The sequence below is a fragment of the Vombatus ursinus genome, unplaced genomic scaffold (genome assembly GCF_900497805.2).
Source record: "Vombatus ursinus unplaced genomic scaffold, bare-nosed wombat genome assembly UNPS02014799.1, whole genome shotgun sequence".
Classification (NCBI taxonomy): domain Eukaryota; kingdom Metazoa; phylum Chordata; class Mammalia; order Diprotodontia; family Vombatidae; genus Vombatus; species Vombatus ursinus.
Window position 1 is genome coordinate 28,473,683 of NW_020954577.1, and position 25,020 is coordinate 28,498,702.

At 42.1% G+C, this 25,020-nt stretch overlaps 1 protein-coding gene across 3 annotated transcripts in view; it reads right to left on the minus strand.

Moving 5' to 3' along the window:
* NEK11 (NIMA related kinase 11) overlaps nucleotides 1–24,691 on the minus strand; it is a 272,217-nt gene extending 247,526 nt beyond the window's left edge. Inside the window, exons 1-2 of one of the 3 annotated variants that reach the window (XM_027872170.1) lie at nucleotides 24,630–24,691; nucleotides 21,499–21,772 (exon numbers count right to left, since the gene is read on the minus strand). In XM_027872170.1, the coding sequence (XP_027727971.1) occupies nucleotides 21,499–21,668 (170 nt within the window). In that variant the 5' untranslated portion in view covers nucleotides 21,669–21,772; nucleotides 24,630–24,691. Of the gene's footprint in view, nucleotides 1–21,498; nucleotides 21,773–24,344; nucleotides 24,413–24,529 lie in introns of those variants that run through there. The other 2 variants (XM_027872168.1, XM_027872169.1) reach the window with 2 other exon arrangements.
* Nucleotides 24,692–25,020: the final 329 nt, after the last annotated feature.

A 25,020-nucleotide genomic window follows, 5' to 3' on the forward strand; every position in this document is an offset into this window, starting at 1 on the left:
GAGAAGAAGAAGACCATCATCTGGGAGAATTATTCTTACCAACTAGGTGCTAAGTTCAGTTGTTTCTACAATGATGAAGTATACCTGCTGCCAGCCTAGGACAAAGCTCCAACCATCTTGTCCTAGGCACAGTCCTTCAAGAGGATGAGTCCAAGAGTTCATCTTTGTGACTCATCAGGGATGTCAAAGCAACTAAATAATCCCCAATATTTTCTTTTAAAAGTCAATTTATAAACAATGGCTTCTCGAAGAGTAGCTGTTTGCTGCTCACCTCTGCCTAGGCCTATACAACCGTAGACGTATAAAAGCAGACACCAATACCCAGGTTACATCCATTCAAACCACAGTTTAGGAACAAAAAGAATGAAAATCAGTGGTCCTAGAAAATCCATGGGGAAGGTATTGAGTATAAACAGAACCTTCTGATCAATTTCCTACAGTAGCTGGCTTTGGAGTTCATGACATAGTTTTTCTTTATTATTTTGATAACTGTATTCCAATATAATTGGTTTCATTTGTAATCTTAAGTATATTATGCAATTAAAATTTTATTCTAAGGAGAGGCTCAGAGGCTTCAAGAGACTGCCAAAAAGATTCATGACACATAAAAAGTTAAGAACCTCTTGCCTCGTAGAATGCGTAGAAGCTACTAGAAGGAGTCTTAAAAAATGAGGAAGACCCAAATATCCTACAGGCAGGCAGCATCACAGACCCAACATCAGGACAGCTCCAGCAGTAAAAAAGTCATGAAAATTAAGAGTAGATGTGAATTTTCCAACACTGGCAGATGTTTAAAACAAACAAACAATGAATTGTTAAAGAAATCTGTAGAACTTCTTTGGAAGCTTTCACAAAAAAAAACAAAAAAACAAAAAAAACCAAGACGGATTCTCACCACCCTGAAAGATTGCCAAGAATAAAGAGGCAGAACAGGAGGGAATAGTCGGCCTTGATTTATCCTGTAACCTGATGGAAGAAGGATTATGTGAAGGTTGTATATGCAGTAGAAAGCACCAATACTTGTAGTCAGGAGATGGCTCTTGGCCTCATTCTGCCCTGAAGTCATTAAGTGACTTGGATTGAGTAATGTCCCATCACTGGGTCTCAATGGCTTGATCTGCACAATAAGTGACCATGACTGAGGTCCCATCCAGTTCTCAATCTCTGTCATTCTCTCTGGAATGCCAGAACAAAAAACAAGAAGCCCTCCCCATCAGATTAATTGACTCATTCTACCCCCAGGTGGAGGATGTCACCCCAGAGAAGATGTTCCCTTATTGAACAGCCTTTTTACCTTTGAGGGAACCTCTGAATAAGGAGGGGCAGGCCAAGTAGAAAAGCTGCCTTATTCCTTGCCCCACTCCAATTTATTCTCTTTAATATTTTAAAATCAATTATACTGACACTGATCTCAGAATCAGGAGATCAGGGAAAGTCTAGATAATGTACAATACTTAGAGTGAGAAAAGTGCTACATAAATATAAACTATTCTTAATGTTATTGGAGGAAATGGCTTGATACCACTATAAGATGAAATTCATGTATGGAAATAAATTCATTTGTGAATCACATATTTTCTACAATGGGTAAAGTGTACATCTAACTACCATTATAAAGGAATCTGCCTGTCATGATTACAAAAGAAGACACTTCATTACTCAAATTAATAAGCAATATCCCAGGATGAAAATCTGATCTATCTTGCTATCTACTCACTTTTAATTATATCTCTTCTCAACACTGATTGAACACCATAACAAAATGAAATTTCCCATCTGAAATCTTAAAAAATGAGAGCACAAATCCAAGACTTTGGGCCTAAAGTTCTCTATCAGAAAAGTGTGAGCATTAACAGAAACCCCTGCTATTATTAATGGGTGACTGGCCAATAGAAGGTAGATGCTTAAAAAGGGATTTTGTTTTTATTTTATTTTTCTTTTTTTGATGAGGCAATGGGGTTAAGTGACTTGCCCAGGGTCACACAGCTAGTGAGTGTTTTATGTCTGAGGTTGGATTTGAACTCAGGTACTCCTGACTCCAAGGCCAGAGCGCTATCCACTGTACCACCTAGCTGCCCCTTAAAAAAGGAATTTTGAAGAAAAACAGAAACTTTATTAGCAACACCAAACACTGGCTTCAAACTCATACACATGAATAAAAATAAAAAAGCATAGAGGTGAAAAAAAATAAAAGGTTGTAACATATACAAGAAAGTGACAAAAAAGTGAATTTAAGCAAATCAAAATATTTCATTTTAGAAACTCAGTGAAGACACTGCCAACTTTAGAACACAAATTATTAGTATTGTATATTCAGGCACAGAAATGACAAACTGGCCCTTTCCTACTTCTCCAAACTTCTTATATTTTACTCCCTCCATGAACTCTACGCATGATCCGGCCATACTGGTCTTCTCACTGTTCTTCTCATACAACCCTCCAGTTTTGCACTGGCTGCCCCCCACACCTGGAACGCTCTTGCTCTTCACCTCCCACCTCCTGAATCCCCCCTTCAGGACTCAGCACAAATACCACCTACTGTAGATGACCCTTCCTGAACATCTCCTCAGGGCCTTCAGTCTGAGATGAACCATACATCTAGTCTATATTTCTCATATAAACGTAATTACTTACATTGGCTTCCTCCATTAAAATCTGAGCTCCTTGAGGGCAGGGCCAAAGTTTTTGCCTTTCTGTCTATCTCTAGATCTCAGCCTAGTGACTAGTACGTGGTCGGTCAACAAGTATTTATTAAGTGTTCACTATATGCCAGGTACTGAGCTAAGTGCAGGGGAAAAACATGATCTCTGTCCTCAAAGAGCTCACATTCAAATGGGGGAAAGAAAACATGCAAATGACAAGGTACATACAAGATCTATACAGTGCAGAGAAAAGGTAATATACAGAGTGGGTGATCAGCAAAGGTGGGAATTGGGAGGCGGTGAAAAGGACCGAGTGCATTCTAGGCATAGGGAATGGCCAGGGAAAGGGTGCCTATGCACAGAGATAAAATGTTAAGGCTCAAGGAACAGTAAGAAGGTCAACACCTAATAAAAGCTTATACGGGCATATCTTGTCTACAAAAAAAGAAAATCCATTTTACTTATCGATCCTCAAAGATTAAGGTTGAATTTTCTCCTATACAGGCTGGTCATCCTCTCCCTGTCGCTTAGAGATCATCTAGTTCCACCCCGCCATTTTATCAGTGGGGAAACAGGACCCTGGAGGTTAAGAGATTTACCTAAGGTCATACAGGTAAAAAGCAGAGGTAGAATCTGAGCCTAAGCCTTTTCCACCGCAGTGTCCACATATTATCTCTCACCCATTTTTTTCCTATTTCCCATCGTTGCGATCTTCTCTACTTATTCAACCTATAGCCCACCCTTTCATAAAGTGAATCAAAGTTCTTCTATTCATCAAGCTCTTCCTTGATGAACTGCCACTCTTAATTGCTCCTATACTGAATGCGCTCTACTCAAACACTCTAATTACAAACCTGTCTGAACTGGTGAAGCATCTGAATCATGCAATGATCCCAAAGAAATACAATCAAATCTCTTTCAAGGGCATAGAATAACTGAAAGAAGTGAGCACTGCTGAGGTTCTAAGGATGACTTGCTTTATGGAAGAGATAAAATTCTTTATTTATTCTTATTACAGTAAAATTATTTAAAATTACATATATATAAAAATAGATAAAATTACCAAACTGATACTACATAAGCGATTGGCTCCAAGGGGCTTAAAAATGCTAAAATCATTTGAATCAATTCAACAAATATTTGTTGAATGCCTATCAAACAGTTCCCTGTTTGATCTTTTAAGGCACTCATCTCATCTTATGCTATCTTATTTTAACCCATTATATTTTAAGCGATTCATTTCCACCCCAAAGGTGTAATTTGCTCAGCAAACTGAAGTTTTTAGCACAGTTGCTTTCAGAATTAACACAAATTCTGAAGGAGTTGGTTCCAAATTTTATATGTTTTATTTTGTATTCAAAATGGTGCTTGGTACATAGTGGACACTTAATAATGGTCTGGCTTGACTCAATTTAAATGAGCTGTTTGGGAAGAAGTGAGTTCCTGCTCCATTTGAGGTCTTTAAGGAAAGGATTCAGGTACGTTGTAGAAGAGGTAATTTTTCAGGCATGGATTAGACTAGATGGTCCCCTATATACCCTCCTAACTCTGAAATTGTAGGCCTGTTTGTTTGCTTAACATCCACAGTACTGCTCAACATGATACTGACATTCAGCTTTGTAAGGAGTTCTCACACTATTTTATGTGGGGGTACACATACTTTACCACATTGGATTTTAAGTTCACAGGGTAGAGACCTTAATTCCTATTTTCCCTGGATCACTTATCAGCACTAGATCAGATATGTCCTCCTTAAGAAAACTCCTAAATTTATATTTACAGAAATAATATATCATGGTGACAATCCTTCCTCATGAGTTACTCAAAGGCCAATAACCACCAACGGGCCTAACAGAAGTCAGTGATTTAATTGTAAATGGAGGGCTCCATCCTGACATGCAGACAAAGCCTCTGACTAAATTTAAAAAGCAATTGCTCAGTGAAGGCTCACCCTCCATAGGGGTCCAAGCCAGTCCCTTGCTTCCTTTCTTGGTGAGGGCCTCACTAGCCCATAACGACTGATGTGAGCCCACCATTGGATGCCTTCGCCAACACTCTCATTGGTGTTCATGGCTCTAAATTGCGTTCATTTCACTTGTGCCCAGATGCCTCTTGGTCCAAAGAGCAGCCTTCTGCTTCTCATTAATATTTTTAGAAAATGGGGAAGGTGGCTCCATTTACAAGTCAAAGCTTGCTGGGCTGGCCCTGGTGTAGGAAGCCCAAAAAGTCTGTTTTCTTTAAACTCTGTGCCTTGTTCAGTCATCTAGGTGCGAGGAGGCGCTGCACAAAGAGTGTTAGACCATCACTATGAGTTTTAATATGCATTAGCAAGTTCCTGTTTTAGCAAAAACAGTCATTTTAGGGCAAAAATATGGCGTGTGTATGTGTGTGCATGTGTGTATGTGTGTGCGTGTGTGTGTGTGTGGGTGCTCCACCTCCTCATGAGACACGAGCACCAAGAGAGAATATATAAATGGGAAAAAAGAAAGAGTCAGGGAACACTTTAACATAAGGACTAAATGCATAAAATGAATGAATGAAAACCCGAGTAGAGAAAAAATGTGAAACTTCCAATATGTGATCAGTTTATATGATTTGGGAAAAAATGATTCTTCATTATATCATTAAAAGTGTACACAATGCAGTAGAATTTGGCAGCAAAGAGGTTAATAGGCTGTACAAACCCTTCCTTGCACATAGTAGGAGCTTAATGAACATGCGTAGATAGATGGAGAGGTCAAAAACAGGCAGAAGATTATGCCAATATACACTTCCCTGATCAGACCAAAGATGGAGTATTGTGTTCTGTTCTGGGGACCACATTTTAGGAAGGACACTGATCGTTCGGAGAGCATCCAGAGGAGAATAACCACAATGGTGAATAGCCTGAAGATCCCCCCACGATCTGGATCACTTAATGAAACCGGAGACTCATGCCCTAACAAAATGAACGTACAGAGGGGACACGGATGCTGTCTTCAAGTATCTGAACTGCTCTATCTGCATACAACAGGTGTGAGCCTCGTTCTTCCTGGCCCCACAGAGCAGGTCTAGGAGAAACTATCTAAGTTGTAAAGAGGCAAGTTTAAACCTGATGTGAGGAAAAAAAGAATACTCTCAGGATCAAGGGTATTTGGGAACAAAAAGAAGAAATTAAACCTACTTAAACATACCAAATTGCCACAGATGCTAACAATTTGTATATATAATTTCACATTTAACCTTTTTGAGGGAGAAATATCACGAGCACAGAAATTTTTTCATGGAACTCCTCCCTTCATGCAGAACCCTGGAACGGGGCTTAAGAAACCCTGATCTGATAATGAAGAAACCATCTCTCCAAATGTTTCTAATGGAAGCAGCTTCACATTCTACTTTGGTGTGCAGAGATCTATCTACAGAGTTTGAAAGGCACTCTGGGAGGGAAAGAAAATGAAAGCAAACTTTCTATAGCCACTGGGACCCCAGAAACACTCGTCCCAGTATCTTCCTATGTTGCTGACTTAGTTCATCAACTTTGCAGTACAGGGGAGATGTTCACTACGAGCCCTCAGAGACCACATCAGTGTAATAATTGAGAACGGGAGGTAATAGCAAGGGTTCAAAATAAAATTAGCTAGCTTATGATACTTTATGGAAGAACGCTTATTTGATTTGGGAGTTTCTGCAAAGGTTCTGTCTCAATTTCCTTAGGAAACAAAACCCAGGCAATGGGAAATTGACTTACCATTCTTTATCATCTCCTCTTCCTAGGAAGATAGGAAATGTAACTAAGAGGAAGGAAACATGGGAATAGAATGAGGACACAAATAATTGGCGATGGTAAACATAAAAGGACAAGAATTTATACAGCAACCAGAACCACTTAATGAGTAGAAGACAATAAGTCTAGCAGTATGCCAGACCCAATCAATTTTCGATAAAGGGAGATTTATTTTCCGAAATATCTATTACACTTGTGATTTATGAAAATATGCTAGGGAGATAATCACTGAAGTGTCTATTTAGATTTTTCAATAGTCACAGAACTTACATGAATATTACAGAAAAGCAATTGATATCTCAAACTTAAAATCATAAGCTACCATGGTTTGAATCCTCCTATACTACAGGTAAGTCAATGAACCTTGCAAAGTCTCAGTTTCTGCAAAATGGGGATAATACCCATCCAACGCACCCTCACAGGCTGTGAAAAAAGCGCTTTGCAAACCCTGAAGTACTATACAAATGTCAGTTATGATGAACTGCACTCTGATGATAAATGATGGGAATAATATATGATTTTTCACTTCTTCCTATATTTTGCTGCCTATTTTAAATACTCTGATGAACTCCCATGGACCTAAATTTAAGCTTTAAAAGTATCCAGTGTGAAGAACCCACATGTGCAAAAATATTTATAGCAGCTCTTTCTGTGGTGGCAAAGAGTTGGAAATTAAGGGGATGCCCATCAATTGGAGAATGGCTGAACAAGTTTGGTATATGAATGTAATGAAATACCATTGTGCTATAAGAAATGATGAACAGGCTGACTTCAGAAAAACCTGGAAAGACTTGCATGGTCTGATGCTGAGTGAAGTGAGCAGAACCAAGAGAACATTGTACACAATAACAGCCATGTTGTGTGATGACTAATATTGGTAAACTTAACCCTTCCCAGCAATACAAGGATCTAAGACATCTCCAGAGGCCTTGTGATGGAAAATGTTATCCACATCCAAAGAAAGAACTATGGAATTTGAATGCACAACGAAGCATACTATTTACTATTTTGTTTCCTCTTTCTGGTGGTTCCTCCTATTGGTTCTAATTCTTACTTATAACAGCACTAATGTGAAAATATGTTTAATAGGAATGCATATGTATAGCCTATATCAGATTTTGCGCCGTCTTGGGGAGGGTGATGGGGAGGAAGGGGGGGAAAATTTTTTAATTCAAAAGCATATGGAAGTGATTGTTGATAAATCAAAAGAAATTAATAAAAAAAAAGAAATTTAAAAAAAATGATGAGCAGGCTGACTTCAGAAAAACCTGGAAAGTCTTACACGAACTGATGCTGAGTAAAGTGAGCAGAACCAGGAGAACATTGTACACAGTTAATAGTCACATTGTGTGATGACTGACTTTGATAGACTTCACTCTTCTCAGCAATGCAAGGATCTAAGACATCTCTAAAGGTCTCATGATGAAAACTGCTATCCACATCCAGAGAAAGAACTTTGGAGTCTGAATGCAGAATGAAGCATACTATTTGTTGTCCTTTTCTTTTGTTTTGTTTCTTCTTTCTCATGGTTCCTCCTATTGGTTCTAATTCTTCTTTACAACACGACTAATGTGAAAATAGGTTTAATATGAATATATATGCAAAGACTATATCAGATTGAATGCCATCTTGGGGAGGGAGATGAAGAAGGAGGGGGAAAAATTTTAAATTCACAATCTTATGGAAACAAATGTTGAAAACTAAAAATAAATTTTTTTTTTTTAAAAAAGACCAGAAAAAAACATCCATTATGATGCAGTGAACTTGCAAGGACCCGACTTCCAGGTCCAGCTTTCACTCCTTGTGTGACACTAAGCAAATCACTCAACCCTTCTGGGCTTCAGTCCATATCTGAAAAATGAGAGGTTAGACTAGATGCCTTTGGGGGCCCCTTCCAACTCCAAAACTGCAATTCTATAGATCCTATGAAGTACATCCAAGTAGCCCAAGCCTTTCTTTGTTGGCATTCTTCCTTCCTTGGCCACCATGCCCCAGTAAGTGTCTCCCTCTATTAAAGGGTAAGCTCCCTAGGGGCAAGGATTGTCTCTTTTGTATTTATATGTTCAGTACTTAGCACTGTGGGCAGCTAGGTAGTGCAGTGGACAGAGCACCTGGGCCTAGAATCAGAAACTGTCTCATCTTTGTGAGTTCAAATCTGGCTTCAGACACTTACTAGCTACATGACCCCAGGCAAGTCACTTAACCCTGTTTGCCTCAATTTTCTTATCTATAAAATGAGGAGAAGGAAATGGCAAACCACTCCAGTATCTTTGCCAAGAAAACCCCAAATGAGGCCATGAAGAGTTAGACATAACTGACTAACAACAACTTAGCATTGTGCTTGGCACATCGTACTACTTCTATAATACTTTCATTTATTTATGTACTAGGGCTGAAGACTGATGTTCTCCCTCAGCCAGGTACTCTGGAAATCACACAGGCACCAGCACCAAGATATAGTGGTGACAGCAGAAGGAACATCAGAAGGGGAGAAGTAAATTCTGTTTCAGTTGAGTGAGGCAGATCTCTAAATCCAGGAAACCAGAGTCTCAGGTCAGTAATCAAGGAAGGGGAGGAAAAGGTGAATCTTGGGGCCAAACGCAAGGTTCCCCCAAAAAGAGGAACTGATACATCAGAAACCTGGTCCCATTTAGGCTCTGTATTCAGGGCTGTCAGAAATCCAAGCTCTAGATTACTCAAAAAATACTCACCATGTAAGTTACTCCTCTGACTTAACATATCACCATCTCCAGAGACTCTAGTTAAGATCTATGTGCTACCCATCAATACATTAGCACCATTAGATTATGTGATTTACTGGTTATCACTGATCTGAGAACTAAGTGCTTAGACAATGGATTCTGAGAGCCAGGGATGCACCAAGGCCTGCTTGCAGGTGGGCTAACTTGGAGGAGGAATCAAAGTAAAGGAACCCAAAATTAAAAAACACCAGCTTTTCATAATTCTGTCTGAGGTCATCGCTACAATAGGCAAAAGCAGTGTAGGAACATATGAGGTTACACAGAAGTCTTTTCAGCAAAGGAGGCAGAAAAAAATTGAAAGTATTTTTGTTGTTGTTCAGTTGTTTTCAGTCATGTCTAACTTTTTGAGACTCCATTTGGGATTTTCTTGGCAAAGATACTGAAGCGGTTTGCCATTCCCTTCTTCAGTTCATTTTACAAATGAGGAAACTGAGGCAAACAGGGTTAAGTGACTTGCCCAGGGCCATAGTGTCTGAAGCCAGATTTGAATTCACAAAGGTGAGTCAATTTCTGATTCTAGGCCCAGGTGCTCTATCTACTGCAGTGCCCCCCAAAACCTATATACATCCCCTACTCAAGCTTCCATGATGTAATAGCTCTTAGACTTCTTTCCCCTTTGCTACCAACTCCCAAATCTTCCAGGATAGGTTTCTATGTAAATATATACCTCAGTTATTTCTGTAATATCATTTGCCTCAGTTTTTCTACGGAGAGAAACCAATAATACCAACCCCACAATTAAGTTAAGCCTACGCACTTTAATTCTCACACAGTTTGAATCAATGAGCACTTTTCAAAATTTATTGAAAATAAGTTTAAAAGAAAAATGTTAACAGCAACAAAGTTCCTCAAAGTAATATTTAGATAAACAGATCTAGAATATAAAAAGTGCTATTATTATTGTGATTATTATTTTTGCTGAATTAACAGTGCTAATCTAACAACAGGATAAAATAACCAATTACATTTTTGTAATATGATTTTCATTATAGCAGCTTTAAAATTCTCTCCCATAACTCATCCATTTAAATGAACAATTATATTCCTTATTTCCTGGAGGCATTTTTCAAGATCAGCAAAAACATTAGCTTCAATAAATACACATGAAACTAAAGAATGTATAAGAATCAATTTAAGAAAAAAAAATCTATCCAATATACTGTATTAATTTGCATAAGGACATTTCCTGTGGTATTTTAAATGAATGATTTTATATTTCTTCATGCAGTGGCAACACAAGAAACAAAAAAAAATAATTAATATTCTTGTCTTTATTAATTTCTTTATTCCTCCCAAATGTGCTTATTGGTGATTCATTCTTCAAAGTAAGGCTTTTCTGGCCCCCTGCCCAGGCTCAAAAGGGATGGAGGGTTTCCCTGTGTCCCATTCATCCTAAAATATCTTGTTTTACTTACTAATCATCTTTTCTTTATAAATATTAAAAAATAACAACTGAGCTGGGTACATGGTTCCTTTTAAACTGCTGTTTTGAGCAGCTGAGGCAGAATTGTAAATGGAAATAACTTCCCATCAAAATCCTGACTCCAATCACTGCTGTGCAGTTGAAACGCTCAGGATGATGAAATGACTCATCAGCCAGGTGAAATGCTATAGCCAAGAAGCCCTGTTGCTTTCCTTCCCTCCTTCACACTAGATGCAGAACTGAGACCATCTAAGGGGACCCTCAATTTCAAAGGCCCCACCTACATTCTGTTGACAGGGTATTTGTAAAATCCAACAGGTTCAACACTGGTGTTTCCTTCACATACGCGATTCTGGAGACGAAAAAAGACTATGATATAAAAGCATTTTAACTGGAAAAAAAAATTTAAGTGAATACCACAGTGATTTCTTTTGGTGGTTTTCACTTCACTTATTTACCAGGGGAGGCATGGAGGGGAAGGATGAAAAAAAGTCTGTGAAGATAGCTGTATTTAGAGATCTGAGAAGAAGGGAAGTTGGAGGGGAAATTAAAAATCCCTTCTGAGACATTCCAATCCATACAGCATTGAGTCTCTAGTGTTACAGAAGCCCTACCTCCAGGTTTGTCATTCACAGCTAATAATCTGACACACTTCTAGATTATACTATATGAGTAAATCGTGTAACAGGTCAGGAAAAAAATGCACTCATTCAAAACTGAAGCACATTAAAATACAAATATGCTAAAAAGTATTTTGAATGACTCAATGAGAATAAGTTAAACAGATTATTGAAAAATAACTATATTGGAGAGAAAATTCACCTACAAAAGTGTTAGCACGTAATCAATCAATAAGGACTGGTTAAGAGTCTACTTACATACGAGGTACTGTGCTAAGCACTGTGGAACCAAACACAATAAAAACCAGACCCTGCCCTCACGTTAACAGGAGGGACAATGTGGAAATAACTGAGTACCTGCCAGTCACATGCACAGAAGACAGAAAGTCATCTATGAAGGGAAAGCTAGGGCATTTGTGACCACCCAGAATGGCCTCTGCACGAGAGGTTTGAAAGAAGTGAGGTCCAGGGCAGTGGATGCAGAGGCCCAGATATGAGAGATGGAGGAGTCTAAACGTTGTGTTGTGGGAGCAGCAAGGGTGGCCGGGTTGTAGAGAGGATGGAGGTGGGTAAAGTATTCACAGAGGCCTTTATATCTGATCTGGAGGTAAGAGGGAGCCACTGGAGTTTCCTGGGGGAGACCTGCCTCCTCCCTGCCGCCAGAAATGCACTATAGGAGAATCATCTCAGCAGCTGAGGGCAGGAGGGATGGGGTAGGGGGGAGACCGGAGCAGAGGGACTGATTAGAAGGCTACTGCAGCAGTGTAGCTGAGAGGGAGTGAGGGCTTTGTCGGGGTGGACAAGGGGGCACCTACAGGAGCGGCTGTGAGGGTGAAGGACGATATCTGGACTGGACAGGTGGGGATGCAACGGACTGGGTATGAGAGGTCTCTAAGATGGAGCCATTGAGAATGTCATCTCAATAACAATGAGAATGAGCTGTTCTGGCCATGTTGAATTGAACAGGTCTATTCAGCAAAGGAGATGGAGAAAGGGCGGTCAGAGGGGTCACAGGAGAACCAGAAGAGGCAAAAAAACTCAAAGGGAGAAAAGGTACCCCGGAGGAAGAGCTGAGGACCAGCAGAACACTGTCAGATGAACGATGAAGGCAGAAGCCAGACTTGAGAGGGGACAGAACAGGAAGGGGGGTATCTATTATGGCACCTTTCTGAAGGAACTTAACTAAGGAGGGATATTGATGAGGAGTGGATGGGTGGATCAAGTGAGGCACAACTGGTAAACATCATCCAACAGAAAAAAAAAAAAAAGTTTTTGAATGCACCTAGCCTTACTGGAAGCTAGCTTGCTATTAAGGATTAAGACATTGCACTCATGAACAACATCGATCATACGAATATGAAGAGCTGGACATCATGTAATAAACCTGTCCCATTTTACAGAGAAAATGAAGGACCACAGAAGTCAAGTGACTGTTCCAAGGTCACACAGATGCCTTAAGAAGTAGGAGAACTAATACTCGTGCCTAAGGTCCTCTGGCTCCAAAGCTGCTACCCTTTCCACACTCTATGCTGTCATATTCTAAATCACAGAGAGATTACCTCAGAGATTGTAAACTCTATTCCTGCATTTTTGTAAGATCCATTACTGTTCCTTAATTATATCTGACACTTCCAGACAACTATGACCAATTTTTTATTAACTGTAAGAGAACAAATTCCCTTGGTTTTTAAAGTAGGAAGAAGTTTGACACGGAGGAGCTACTGGGATTTTGGTTGGGTTTTTTAAATAAGAAAAACCAATTTGTTCATGTCAAAAATAAACTTGGAAACTGATGAAGTCATTTTTAATTGCCATTGATCATCTTTGCAAACACAGCCATAATTTATAACTGACCTAAATGTGCCTAAACCAAATGTCATGAAATGACTATCGTTTTGGTGGCTGAAGCTTAGGTAATCCATAAAACTTTTTCATGGTTAAAGGGCCTGCTGAAATACGAATTAGCTGACCCTTGAGTTCCAGTTTTCTATACCTCTCTCAAATCCATCCCTCTTCCAAACCTCCTTCTTTCTATCAAGTGCATCTCCATCCTCCCGGTCACTCGGGTGTGCAACCTAGGAGTCGTCCTCAACTCCTCACCCTCACGTAGCCCACGTATCCAAAAAGCTGCTAACTCCTGTCAATGCCATCTCTCTGGTATCTCTTGGATCTGGCCCATTCTCTCTACTCACGTGGCCTGAACCCTCACACCTCCTAGTGGGGCCCCTCTATCGAGTCTCTCCTTCTCCAGCACATTCTTCAGAAAGCCGCTAAAGCGAGTCTCCTAAAGTGATGATCAGACTGCATTACCCCCTTATTCAATTTACTCCGGGGACTCCCTATCAACAGGAGCGTGAAATGTAAACTTCTCTGGTTTGGCATTTAAATCCCTACGCAAGCTGGCTCCAAACTCCCCCTCACACGTTCTTCGGATCAGTCAGACCCACTTTTCTTGCCATTCCTCCCACACAAAGCTCCCTCTCCCATCTCTGTCTTTGCACTGGCTATCTCCCACGCCCCTGCAATGCACTCCAGCCTCACCTCCACCACCTGCAATCCCTAATTTCCTTTACAACTTGGTGCAAGTGCCACCTTCTGCAAGGACTTCTGCTCAGTCCCCTGCCCCAAACAGCAAGTGCTTCTCCTCTTTGCCTGCCTCCAGAATTACCTTCTATTTATTTTGTACATATGCTGTGTCTCCTAAACGATTTAATTTTTGTCTCTGTATTAAGTGCTTGTTGGTGGGTGTCATCTTATACCCACAGACGCTTTCCTGCAGAAGTCAGTCGATGCGTAAGGAACCCATAGATTAGAGACAAAGCAGTTTTGGGAAGGTCTGGTCACCACCTGTGCTGTTTATTAAGGTCATGACCTTAGGCCCCGCCATTTTACCTCAGTGCTTCTATATGTAAAGTGGATGCTCTGAACCAGACGGCTGCTGCAGTCCCTTTCAACTCCCAAATTCTGTGATCCCCAAGATCCCTTTTGGCTCTAAATTGAAAACCTCAGGCCCAGCCCTAAGACCAAGCCCCTCACAAAGGTTAAGCCTGGAAACCTCCTGGCTGCCATGCTCAAACGGAAGGAATGCCTCTTTCATCCTCTGTCCCAACATACTCAGCCCTGTCACCCCCGGGACCCAGGCAGGTGGAGGCTGCCACCAAAGAGAGGAAGCGCCACCTCCTCAGAAGAGAGAAGAGGCATTGTGGACGTTCCTGTCCCATTGCTGTTCTCTCAGAAGGACTGGAATTGAGGTCTTGCCGACACCCGACCCTTCCATGTGCTACTGGCCCCTAGGGAAGAAGCGGCTGCCTCGTCCTCTCTTCCCATGTCTTCCGTGCCATTCAATCTGCAAACGTGGCACCCGGTCAGCCTCCTTCAACGTGGAATCCAGGGGGCTGAGGCCAAGCACAGTGGCTGCCAACACTGACAGCCCAGCCAGGCTGAGGTCCTGGCCCCTGGCAAGGACAATGATGGAGAAGGGCTGCCTCAGCCTCCACTCTCACGATGAGTGCCCCCTTTGTCATGTAGGCTTTTTCACTACTTCCTTCCTTCCTTCCTCTTGCCCAATGGCTAGCAGACTTCCCTAATATCTGTGATTAAGGAGCACCACCTGCCCAAGAGAATGTCCTATCTTAACTCAGCCTTTCAGAATCTTTATCTTCCTTCAAGGCTCATTTCAAGTATCATCAAAGTCAAGAGGCAAAGCCACCCAGGAGGAGGCAGTACTCAAGTCGAACCCAGCAAAGTGTGAAGATAAGGGCTGAGGAGAACCTAAAAGGGGCTGAAGAGGTAAAAGTTCCTTGGTGACCTGGGAGAAGGCAGTTTCAGTCCACTGGTGAGGTCAGAAGTCAGAGTGCAAAGGGTTGAGAAGCAAGTGGGAGATGAGCAAGGAGGGGCAGTGAGGATAAACAACTTTTTTCTAGGAGTTTGGCTCGGAAAGCAAGAAGAGATAATTAGGAGTCAGGGGAGTGAAATGAAAGCTTTTTAAGGGTAAGGGAGGAATGGGCATATTTGTATGGCTCAGGGAAAGAGCCAGTAGACAAAGGCAAAGAACTGACGAAGGGTCAAGCTCTTGGAGTCAGAAGAGGACGGGATCAAGAACAAAAGATGGTCTTAGAAAGAACAGGAGCTGCCGAGAAGTAGCTTTCCATCAACTGCATCGGAAATTGGATCCAGGAGGACAGAAATCAGAATCATCGCTCTTCCCTCAGCTTCCTCGATACCATTCTCCCTCTGCTCTTCCTTCTTACCTCTCTGCTAGACCATCTACCTTCTGCACTCGAGGGATGAGAACCAAGGCTCAGTCCTAGCCCTTCTTCTCCTTCAATACTTTCTCACTTCACAATCTCATGTACTCACACGGATTCAATTATCCTGCCGCTATCTGTCCAGTTTTTTCTGTATTTTATTATAGTCCATATTTGTTCTGTATAATATTATATTCTATATTATATCTCACATACTCTCTGTGTATATATATGTATATGCCAAACTATATTTCTAGTGGCTTCCCAAACTATATATTTCATTTTCCATTCTCCATGTAGATATTTGGAATGAATTAAGGAACGAATACTTGAGGGGCTGCCGGGTGGCACAGTGGATACAGCACCGGCCCTGAAGTCAGGAAGACCTGAGTTCAAATCCGACCTCAGAGCAAACACTTGACACGTACTAGCTGTGTGACCCTGGGCAAGTCACTTAACCCCAATTGCCTTAAAAAAAAAAAAAAGAAAAGGAATGAATATTTTAAGTCTTTGTGATTCAAAAAAAAGAAAGAAAAAAATTACCAGTTGAGAAGATATCACCATAGCTATTCCCAACTCTTCTCTTCCTCTGTTTTTACTATCTGACTCATATTTTATCAAGACTTTGAAGTAAATCAAAGTAAATCCTCTCCTTTCCACCTTCTACCCTCATACTAGGGGACCCAAAGCGGGGCCATCTCCAGTCATCCTGATGTATCTCTGGCCACCGGACCCAGATGTCTCCAGAGGAGAGAGTGAGGCTGGTGACTTTGCACAGCCCTGCCTCACTTAAATCCAATTCACTTGCAGGTCAGGACATCGCCTTCCTGATGTCATGGTCCTCTTCAAGAATGAGGGACAAACCACAACAGGGGACCCAAGTATCCTTACTGATAGTGCTTCAAACTCCCTAATCTCCCAATGCCTCAGTCTCCATAAGTTCCATGAGCTTGTATCAAGTGCCTGCTATGTGCCAGGCACTGTATTAAGTGCTTTATGAAATACTGTCTCACCTGATCCTCACAACTGCTCTGAGATAGGTGCTGCCTCAGGTCACATCCTGGATCTCACTGTTATCCACAAGTCTTACACCTCCTTAATTAAAACACTTACATAGGTCCTAGATCTAACCAGGAGGTCCTACCATTCCATCTCTTAATTTCCAAATCTAATGGTCCTTTCTCAGGCCTAATCTTTCTGACCCGTGTGTTACATCAGACACTGCTGACCATCCCTTGTTTCTGGACATGCTCCCCCTTCTGGATTTTCATGACACCGCTCTCTCCTGCTTCTCCTCCTGCCCATCAGCTGGTCCTTCTCATACTCCTTTCTGGCTCATCACCCCTATCACGCCCTTCACTCTGAGTGTTTGCTGAGTCCCCTCCACCTCTCCCTCCACTCTCTCTCGATGACTACCAGCTGTCATGGCTTTAATGATTCTATCGATGTCAATGACTCACAGGTAGAGACATCCAGCCCACACCCCCCCCCCCCACATCCCCAGCTGCCTGCAGACACTTCAAACATCGCATGTCCAAAACACAACTCCTTATCTTGCCCACCAAAACTTCCCCTCTTGGCAGACTTCCCTTTTTCTGTGGAAGGTACCCCCATTCCTTCCGTTTCCCAGGTCCATAACCTCAGTTTTGCCCTCCACCTCTCCCTACGTTTGTCCTCTGTTGCCAGATGTTTCCGCCTCCACAACACCTCCCCCCACCTCAGGCCCTCACCACCTGCTGCCCACAGCCTTCCAGTGGGTTTCCCAGCCTCCAATCTCTCCCCATTCCACTCCATCTGCACACTCCTGCCAATGTGATTTTCCTTAAGTACAACCCTAACTATGTCACTCTCCTTTTCAATAAACCCTGGTAGCTTCTAGGACCAACCGGAATCTCCAGGTTAGGCTTTAAAGCCCACTCCGCCCGAGGCCATCGGTCCAGCCCCACCACATATACGCTCCCCCCAGCCCCATCCCGCTTTCCTGAGCTCCACTGGCTGCCAGAACGGCTGCCCTCTGTTCCTCACCCACGACACTTCCTATCCAGATTCACACCTGGGCACTGGCCCGCCCACAGGCCTGAGTGCAGCCCAGTCTCCCGGTTGCTTCAGAGAAGCCCTGTCTTCCCTCAGGACACTTGTGAGCATCACCTCTTTACGTGAAGTCTTTCCTAATCCCAACCGCTAGCAGGCTCCCTGCCTTATATTTAACAGTTTTGTAGGGGCACCATGGTGGACAGAATGAGGGGCCTAGAGTCAGGAAGACACAAGTTCAAATCCAGCCTCACAACGACCTTTTATATTTACCAGGCAAGTCTGTTGGCCTCTGTCTGCCTCAGTTTCCTCATCTGTAAAATGGGGATAATAACAGCACCTCCCTCCCAGGGAAGTTTTAGGCTCAAATGAGATAATATTTGTAAAGTGCTTACCACAGTACTGACACACAGTAGGCGCTATATAAATGTTAGCTATTATTACTGTATTTATTCTTTTATACGCAATAGGTGTTTGCTTATAAATGTTCCCTGATGATGGGAAAGATCGAAAGCAAAAGGAGAAGGGGACAGCAGGGGACGAGATGGATAGATAGTGTCAGGGAAACGACGAACACGAACTCAGACAGACTCTGATGGACAGCAGAGGTCACAAGGGCCGTACACAGAGTTGGACACAAATGAACTGAACGTGTTGAGCGCGTGACAAGTGCAAAACAAATATCGACTGACTGAAATTGTAACAGGAAAGAAACAACTATTTAATGAACACATGTGCCTACTACCACATCTGGGAATCTAATCAGTTCAAATTCAAAATAATTAAACTTCTATTTGGGTACTCTCCAAAACAGACTTTCCTGAAAACTAAATTAAACTCTCTTAAGCATGCCACACTACCAAATAACATAACCAAAATTTTGCACTCAGTCAAAATTACCAAATAATAATCATAATATTCATAATAATAATAATAATAATGATAAGCTCAGTTGTTCCTTGGAGCAGTAAAACTTTAATTGCATGCAATATTTTATAAGTAGAATTATTTGTCTTCCTTGATTTACCAGAGTAATCATTTCATTTTCAACAAGCTTTTGAGTCTGTAAACTAAAATAAAAATCATATCTTCCAGCTTTTCAACAAAGAGAAGGATCTTATAAACTTGCACCTTACTGAGAATGTAAGTAATAGCGATCATATTAGCTGCTACAGCAAAGTTCTTTTGATAGTAAGAAGCATAAAAAATGTTCTTTTATTAATTTCACGACAAACTGAAGTTAAGAAATCTTGCTATCAAATGCCATTACCAGAGACAACTGCTCATTTTAACAATTAAATTCAGTTTTAACCTGACAACCAAAAAGGAAAATTTCAAAAGAAAAAGAAGTCCAGAATATTCATCATGCAAATGTCACATCTATAGTTATTTTTCAGCTTTATCACACTGTGAAATTACCTACCACACGGCAATTCAACAAAAATATGCTATTGATAGTTTAGAGTACGTTATTACACATGTGTGGTATAGTGCTGCCTCCAAGAGGTTTAATGACAAATTACAGAGCTGGAAAAAGATGAAGAAGTTCCCTCACTTCCAGGAGTTTCTCAAGATTGGCTCAGACTAAATATCAAAAGATACCAAATATTATGAAGTACATGTTTTCAAACTGTTGCGCAGACTGGATCTGCCTTCGGACAGGAAGATCAAAGGAAGGACCGGCTGAGGAAGAGCTGCTGTCCTCGCCGACTCTGACATCAATGGGTCTGCCCAGATAGATGAACAAAGAACAAAGTGTCTGGGCGTTCTCCTGTGACCTCCACAGAGGTGGTCCAGTGAATGTCAAATGGAAAGAAATTCTTGTGTTCTCCACCACAGGAAGCTAGCTCTTCTGGGAGGAGAAGAGAAGGGTCTTCACTCAAAGACAGGCAGACAGGCATCCAAACGTGACGCTACTTGTAGTAGACATCATGCTAAGTTTTAAATAACAAAAACAATGCCTTTGTTCTTCCATTATAAGCCATTACAAAATGGTTCATTTATAGATATTAAAAACCAAAATGTAACAAAATGAATCATTTATATTTCAAACGCTAAAATATTGACTATTCATAATGGTCATCTTTTTTTTTGGGGGGGGGGGGTCCAGGGTTAAGTGACTTGCCCAGGGTCACACAGCTAGTGTCTGAGACCAGATTTGAACTCTGACCTCCTGACTCCGGGACTGGAGCTCTATCCACCGTACCACGTAGTTGCCCCTTAACCTTTAAAATGAAATAACAGCACTGGTACCATTCCAGTTCACAAACCTTCTATGGCATATGAACAAGCTAAGGACAAAAATTGCTCTACCAGAACTCTGTGAGAGGAGAAACCATGTTTCCCTTTCCATCATCCAAGCAACCAGCACAGGGATCTGCATATGAAGGTGGTTTGGGTTTTGGTTTTTTTGCAAAGGAGATGCTTTTACTTATATAAGATGAAGAGAACTTTTATTTTACACTACATAGTTTTAAAGAACTTAGTTTCAAACATACATTGTTTTTGTACATTATGAAATGCTATTTTTTAAAGTCACCTGTAATTGGTAGAGTAACTGACCATACCCACAGGTGCTTTGTAAAATAACAAGCCACAGAACAAACATGACCTAAAGGCCCTTTCTGGGTGGTCTCAGTGGCTGGACTCCCCAATAAGAGGGTACCGCAGAGTTTGCTTTATGTGAGTCTAACTGGCAATGTGGTCGCCTGGAATGTAAGGCTGGCATTTTGCTTCACGAGTCCGTTTGGTTCACTCTTTCTCTCGTGTTTCAGATGCACAACTGTCTTTCCTTTCAATCCGGACTTTCTCTACTGCTGTCTCTGAAATCACATCGAAAACGTAGAACCTAGGGGCAGCTAGGTGGTGCAGCGGATAGAGCACCGGCCCTGGAGTCAGGAGGACCTGAGCTCAAATCTGGCTTCAGACACATAACACTACCCGTGTGACTTTGGGCAAGTCACTTAACCCCAAATGCCTCACCTAAACAAACAAACAAACAAAAAACAGAACTGTAGAACCTTATGGTCTAACAGGAATTTAGATTTCATCTCCCACTATTTAAGTTTCTCTTTGGCGGAATGTTATCTTCCAGAAACCTCTTGGCATCAAATGAAAGGGAACATACTGAATCGATAAGAGACGATGAGATCACCTAAAGAGAATATATATCTATGTACATGTTTTTGTATGTGTATGTTGGGGGGGTGAAGGAAACAGAACCAGGGGGTTGGGGGGTATCCATGCTTAATGAGTAAGAGATGGAAGGCTGGCCAGCACAACAGACTGAGAAGGAATGTTCTGAGAGGTTCCTGCAGAAAATGGGCAGCACAGGGTCACCACAGCCAACAAAAGGATCCAGGAGGTGTGTGTTACTGACAAGGGTCAAAAGCTAGAGGGGTCAAGTAGCACAAGGACTGAGAAAAGGCCCCTACACTAAGCAGCCAGTCACTGGAACCTTGGAAAAAGAGTTTTAGTCTAGCGGAGGGTTCAAAGGCCAACTGCAACAGGTCAGGAAGTCAGTGGGGAGTGAGAAAATAGACGTAACAAGCACAGGGAGGAGTTTGGCTCTGAAAGGGCGAAGATAACAGTTGAAGGGGATGTCCGAGTCAGGTTCTTTAGTCACGCAGAGACCTGGCCACGTTTGTAGGTGGCAGGGAAGAAGTCTTTGTGTGACAAGAGATGAAGGACTAGAGAATGAGAAAAAATGACCAAGAGGGAAACCTCAGGAAGAGTTCAGCCATGTTGACTGGAGATTGCGATAGGCCCCTGAGTCTTAATTTAACCTCTTCTATCCCAATCGTTCCTCAGCTTTTCTACAAATGTTAATCACTATGTGCTGAAATGCCTTTAAATGTGTCGAAACATTGGGCAAAAAAACAAGTCCGATTTCTTTCTCTTTTACTACACAATTATTTGTAGAAGACTGCACCTTGGTTGACACCCCACTAACCTGAGCTGTCAGACACAGGGCAGGGAACTGAAGATTCTCAGGATGAGTATTTACTTACAATTCTTCTCCCGGTTTTGCTTTCTGATCCGAAACCAGATAAACCGTTCCAAAGCTGCCACTTCCAAGCTTATGCTGAAGTACGTATCGCCTTGCAATCCACGTCTCTGGGCAAGTGGAAACAGTTGTTGATACACTCACACACTTGGCAGCTTCTTGGAATTTGAGCATCACTCCAAATACTACTGAATATGTTTATTCATTTATAGAGATTTAGAATGCAGGTCTCCTAAGAAATGGTCACATTCATCCAAGTGGGGATCACAGAGCAATTCCTTAAAGATGAAAATTTCAAATGTCAGATTTGACACAGTACGCCAACATACTGACAAAATACTCAAGTCTGTCACTGTCATACGGACACCGCCGCCGTGCCAGCCTCAATGAGTTCAGAGCTGCACACGTGTTACCTTGAGTGCTGGTGATTCCAGCAGAGAGTGGGCTACTGTATAGAAGGTGGCTTTCTTTTTTTGGTTTGTCCAGATTTCATAAAACTAACTGCAACTTTGCAAAAGTCCTAGAAGCTGTATCATCTCTTACTCATCTAAATGCTTCAATCTATTCCTACATGTTCACCTATTCTCCGCATTCTGAATTCACATACTTTTTGGATAACAAACAGCAAGTACTCAAATGGGTTAGGATCAAGCCAAGAAAATGCTCCTGCTGACGGGTGGGGGAGAACCCAGACTAGAGATTGCATTGCTTTAAGGAATTCACTGTAAGAAAACTCCCTCTAACAATGTAAATTTGGAATTGTTCCACATTTTACAGTCTTTGAGAGGTTAAGTGACCCTGGACAGGTCAGCAGGTCTCAAAGGCAGAACCTGAACCCAGGTGTTCCTAATTCTACCCCATCAAGCTGCTTCTATGCTGGTCACTATAGATTTATAATCAAGGTTTCTGTAGTCATTATACAGGTAACATTTGCAGGGGCAAAGATGGACCAGGAGGATGAAAAGAGTAACTCCTTACTCCATATCCTAAAGAATATCTAACTTAAATATAACAATTACATCCTATTTCTGGAATTCATTTTAAACCTCATCAAAGAACAAAAAATAAGTCACAGCATTCTCAATACACATCAATCGCCAAGTTCTATTTTAATAGTAGCTAAGGGATCTGTTATACTTGATAGTCTTAAAAAATCATCTGAATCTTTTGAGGGCAAAGAAGTTGTAAAATGTTGGCTTTTTTTTTTTAATACTGGCATTGGTAAAAAAAAATCTATTCAAAGTTTATTAATGGGTTAAAAAAAGATGTCAAATAATGATCACTAATTTGTTTTTTCACACTCCTCAGAATATTGAGAAGTAATATTAGCATCCAAAAAACAATGATATAGTGGAGACAATGATTCAAGCACTCATTCCAGAAACCTGGATTCAATTCCTAGCATTTATTAACTTTGTGACCATGGGCAAGTCACTTTAAATCTTTGTCCCTCTGTTTCCTTCTCTACAAAATGAAGAGAATACTTCACTATCTGTCTCACAAGGTTGTAAGAAGGAAAGACCTTTGTAAACTCCAAAGGTGCTATGTAAATTAGTTATTTTACAAATTAATTACTAACACCCTCATTTTATAGTTGAGGAAATGAGTCCCAGAAAAGTCAAGGAACTATTAAAATGTTTGTTATAAATGATGCAGAATGCTTGATTTTTTTAAAGCATTTTACCATATCTAACCTCTCTAAAGCCATAATAAGTTACAAAACTGTCACTTAAAATGACAACACAAGGTGTGGAAATATTCTAAATGCCATCTGTTGTGGTGCTGGCATGTTCTGCTAACAGCCTTTGTGATTAGCAGTGGCAATTAATCATGAACACTGGACGGCTCAATCTAATGTGTCAAGTCTTACGGTACTCTCCTGAAGAAGCTATCAGTTGCCTTATTTTAGAAGAAAAAGCCAAAACACAGAAGCCTATCCTTGCCCATATCAGCACTGGGATTACCAGCTGAAAGCTGAGCTCTTTGCCCTCTGCTCAACCCATAGTTCTCACTAAAAATAACAGATTTTTATTTCTGATTATGTGTATGATATCAAGAGGATACAGAGTAATTTTAAAATATCAATATCAGGAAAAGGAAACATTAGGGAAATCTATTGCATACGTGACTGAAAATAGAAAAACTTTCAAGGTTAGAAAGGATCCAAGTATACCATTTTTGTGTTTAGGTATACAGGTATCCTTTCATAAAAGGCACTTTGGCCAAGTTATTTGGGAAGAAAACTCTAGTATTTTCCTGGTGACTCTCATTTTCCTGGTGACTCTCATCTGACTCAGTAGGCTATGGAAATGTCCGATTTGGAAAGTGGAATGTTATGAGACTAGTGTCCAGTCAAGTCACGAATCTGTTAGGTGCTATGTGCCAAGCACTGCGTTAAAAACCAAGGAGACAGGGAAATGTACAGACAGGGTCCCTGCCCTCAACTAACTCATATTCTTTCCCTGCAGGCCCAAGGATTCATCTCTGCCTGCCCAACTCGCAAACTGAACTAGCTTTGAGGGATACTGGCCTGTGAATTGTACTGAACTAGGTTCAAATCTACCTAACCTCTAAGACTCAGCACTCTAGGTCCACTTCCCAGATAACCGCTACGAAGCTGTAAATAGTCAATTACTAGATGTATGACTGGACATACTGCCTACCTCGGTTTTCTTATCTGTGAAATGGGGATAATAACAGCACCTGTCTCCCAGACTGGTTGTGAGGATAAAGAGAGATACTGGTAAGAAGGTGCACTGTTAGCATTATTGCTAGTTACTGAGACTTCACAAGCCTGGGCTTCCTTCTATGCCGGACAACAAGGGCAACCCAAGAGGACGGGATCCGCACCCGCAGCTTGCTTGCCTCGCCTCGTAGGACTAGAGAAGGGACTCTGGCAAGAAGGCAGGAGGGAGCACTGGGGCAGCCTCCAGGGGCCCCAGGTTAGCCAAGGCTGCCCCAGAGCTCGGCCGGACCCTGGGGAGGGGGCGACCGTCCCCACGCCCGGAATCTCCACCCCCCGCGTCGCTTGGCACCTGCAAGGGTCACCCGGAGAGCCGCGGGGGAGACGAAGACGGGGGACTCAGGAGGAAGGGCCGAGCCGCAGGCCCTGACCCGGAGCCCGGCGCCGCTCACCTTTACCTGTCCCCGGAGGAGGTGCGGAGCCGGGGGCGGCTGCGGGGCCGGGGTAGGGGCCCAAGCCTCGGGGCAGCCGCGCCCGCCTCCGCCTCCTTCCCCAGCCACAGATGACGCCACGCCCCCCCCGATCACGTGATCAAAGTGAGCGGCGTCGCTAGGAGACGGGCGCGGGGAAGTGTGGGAGGCGGACATGACGGGTCGGGAGGCGGAAGCAGCTGAGGCGCCGATCCAGGGATGGGCAAAGTGAAACGTTCGCGTCTCCCTGGCCTCCCGGAGCATCCCTACCCTCGCCCGTGTCCCCCATGGCCCCGCATAAAGGGATCCCGGGGCAGCAGTCGAAGGGTGGAACGCCTGGGAAGGTAGAGCTCTGTGGGTCACGTCACATCCG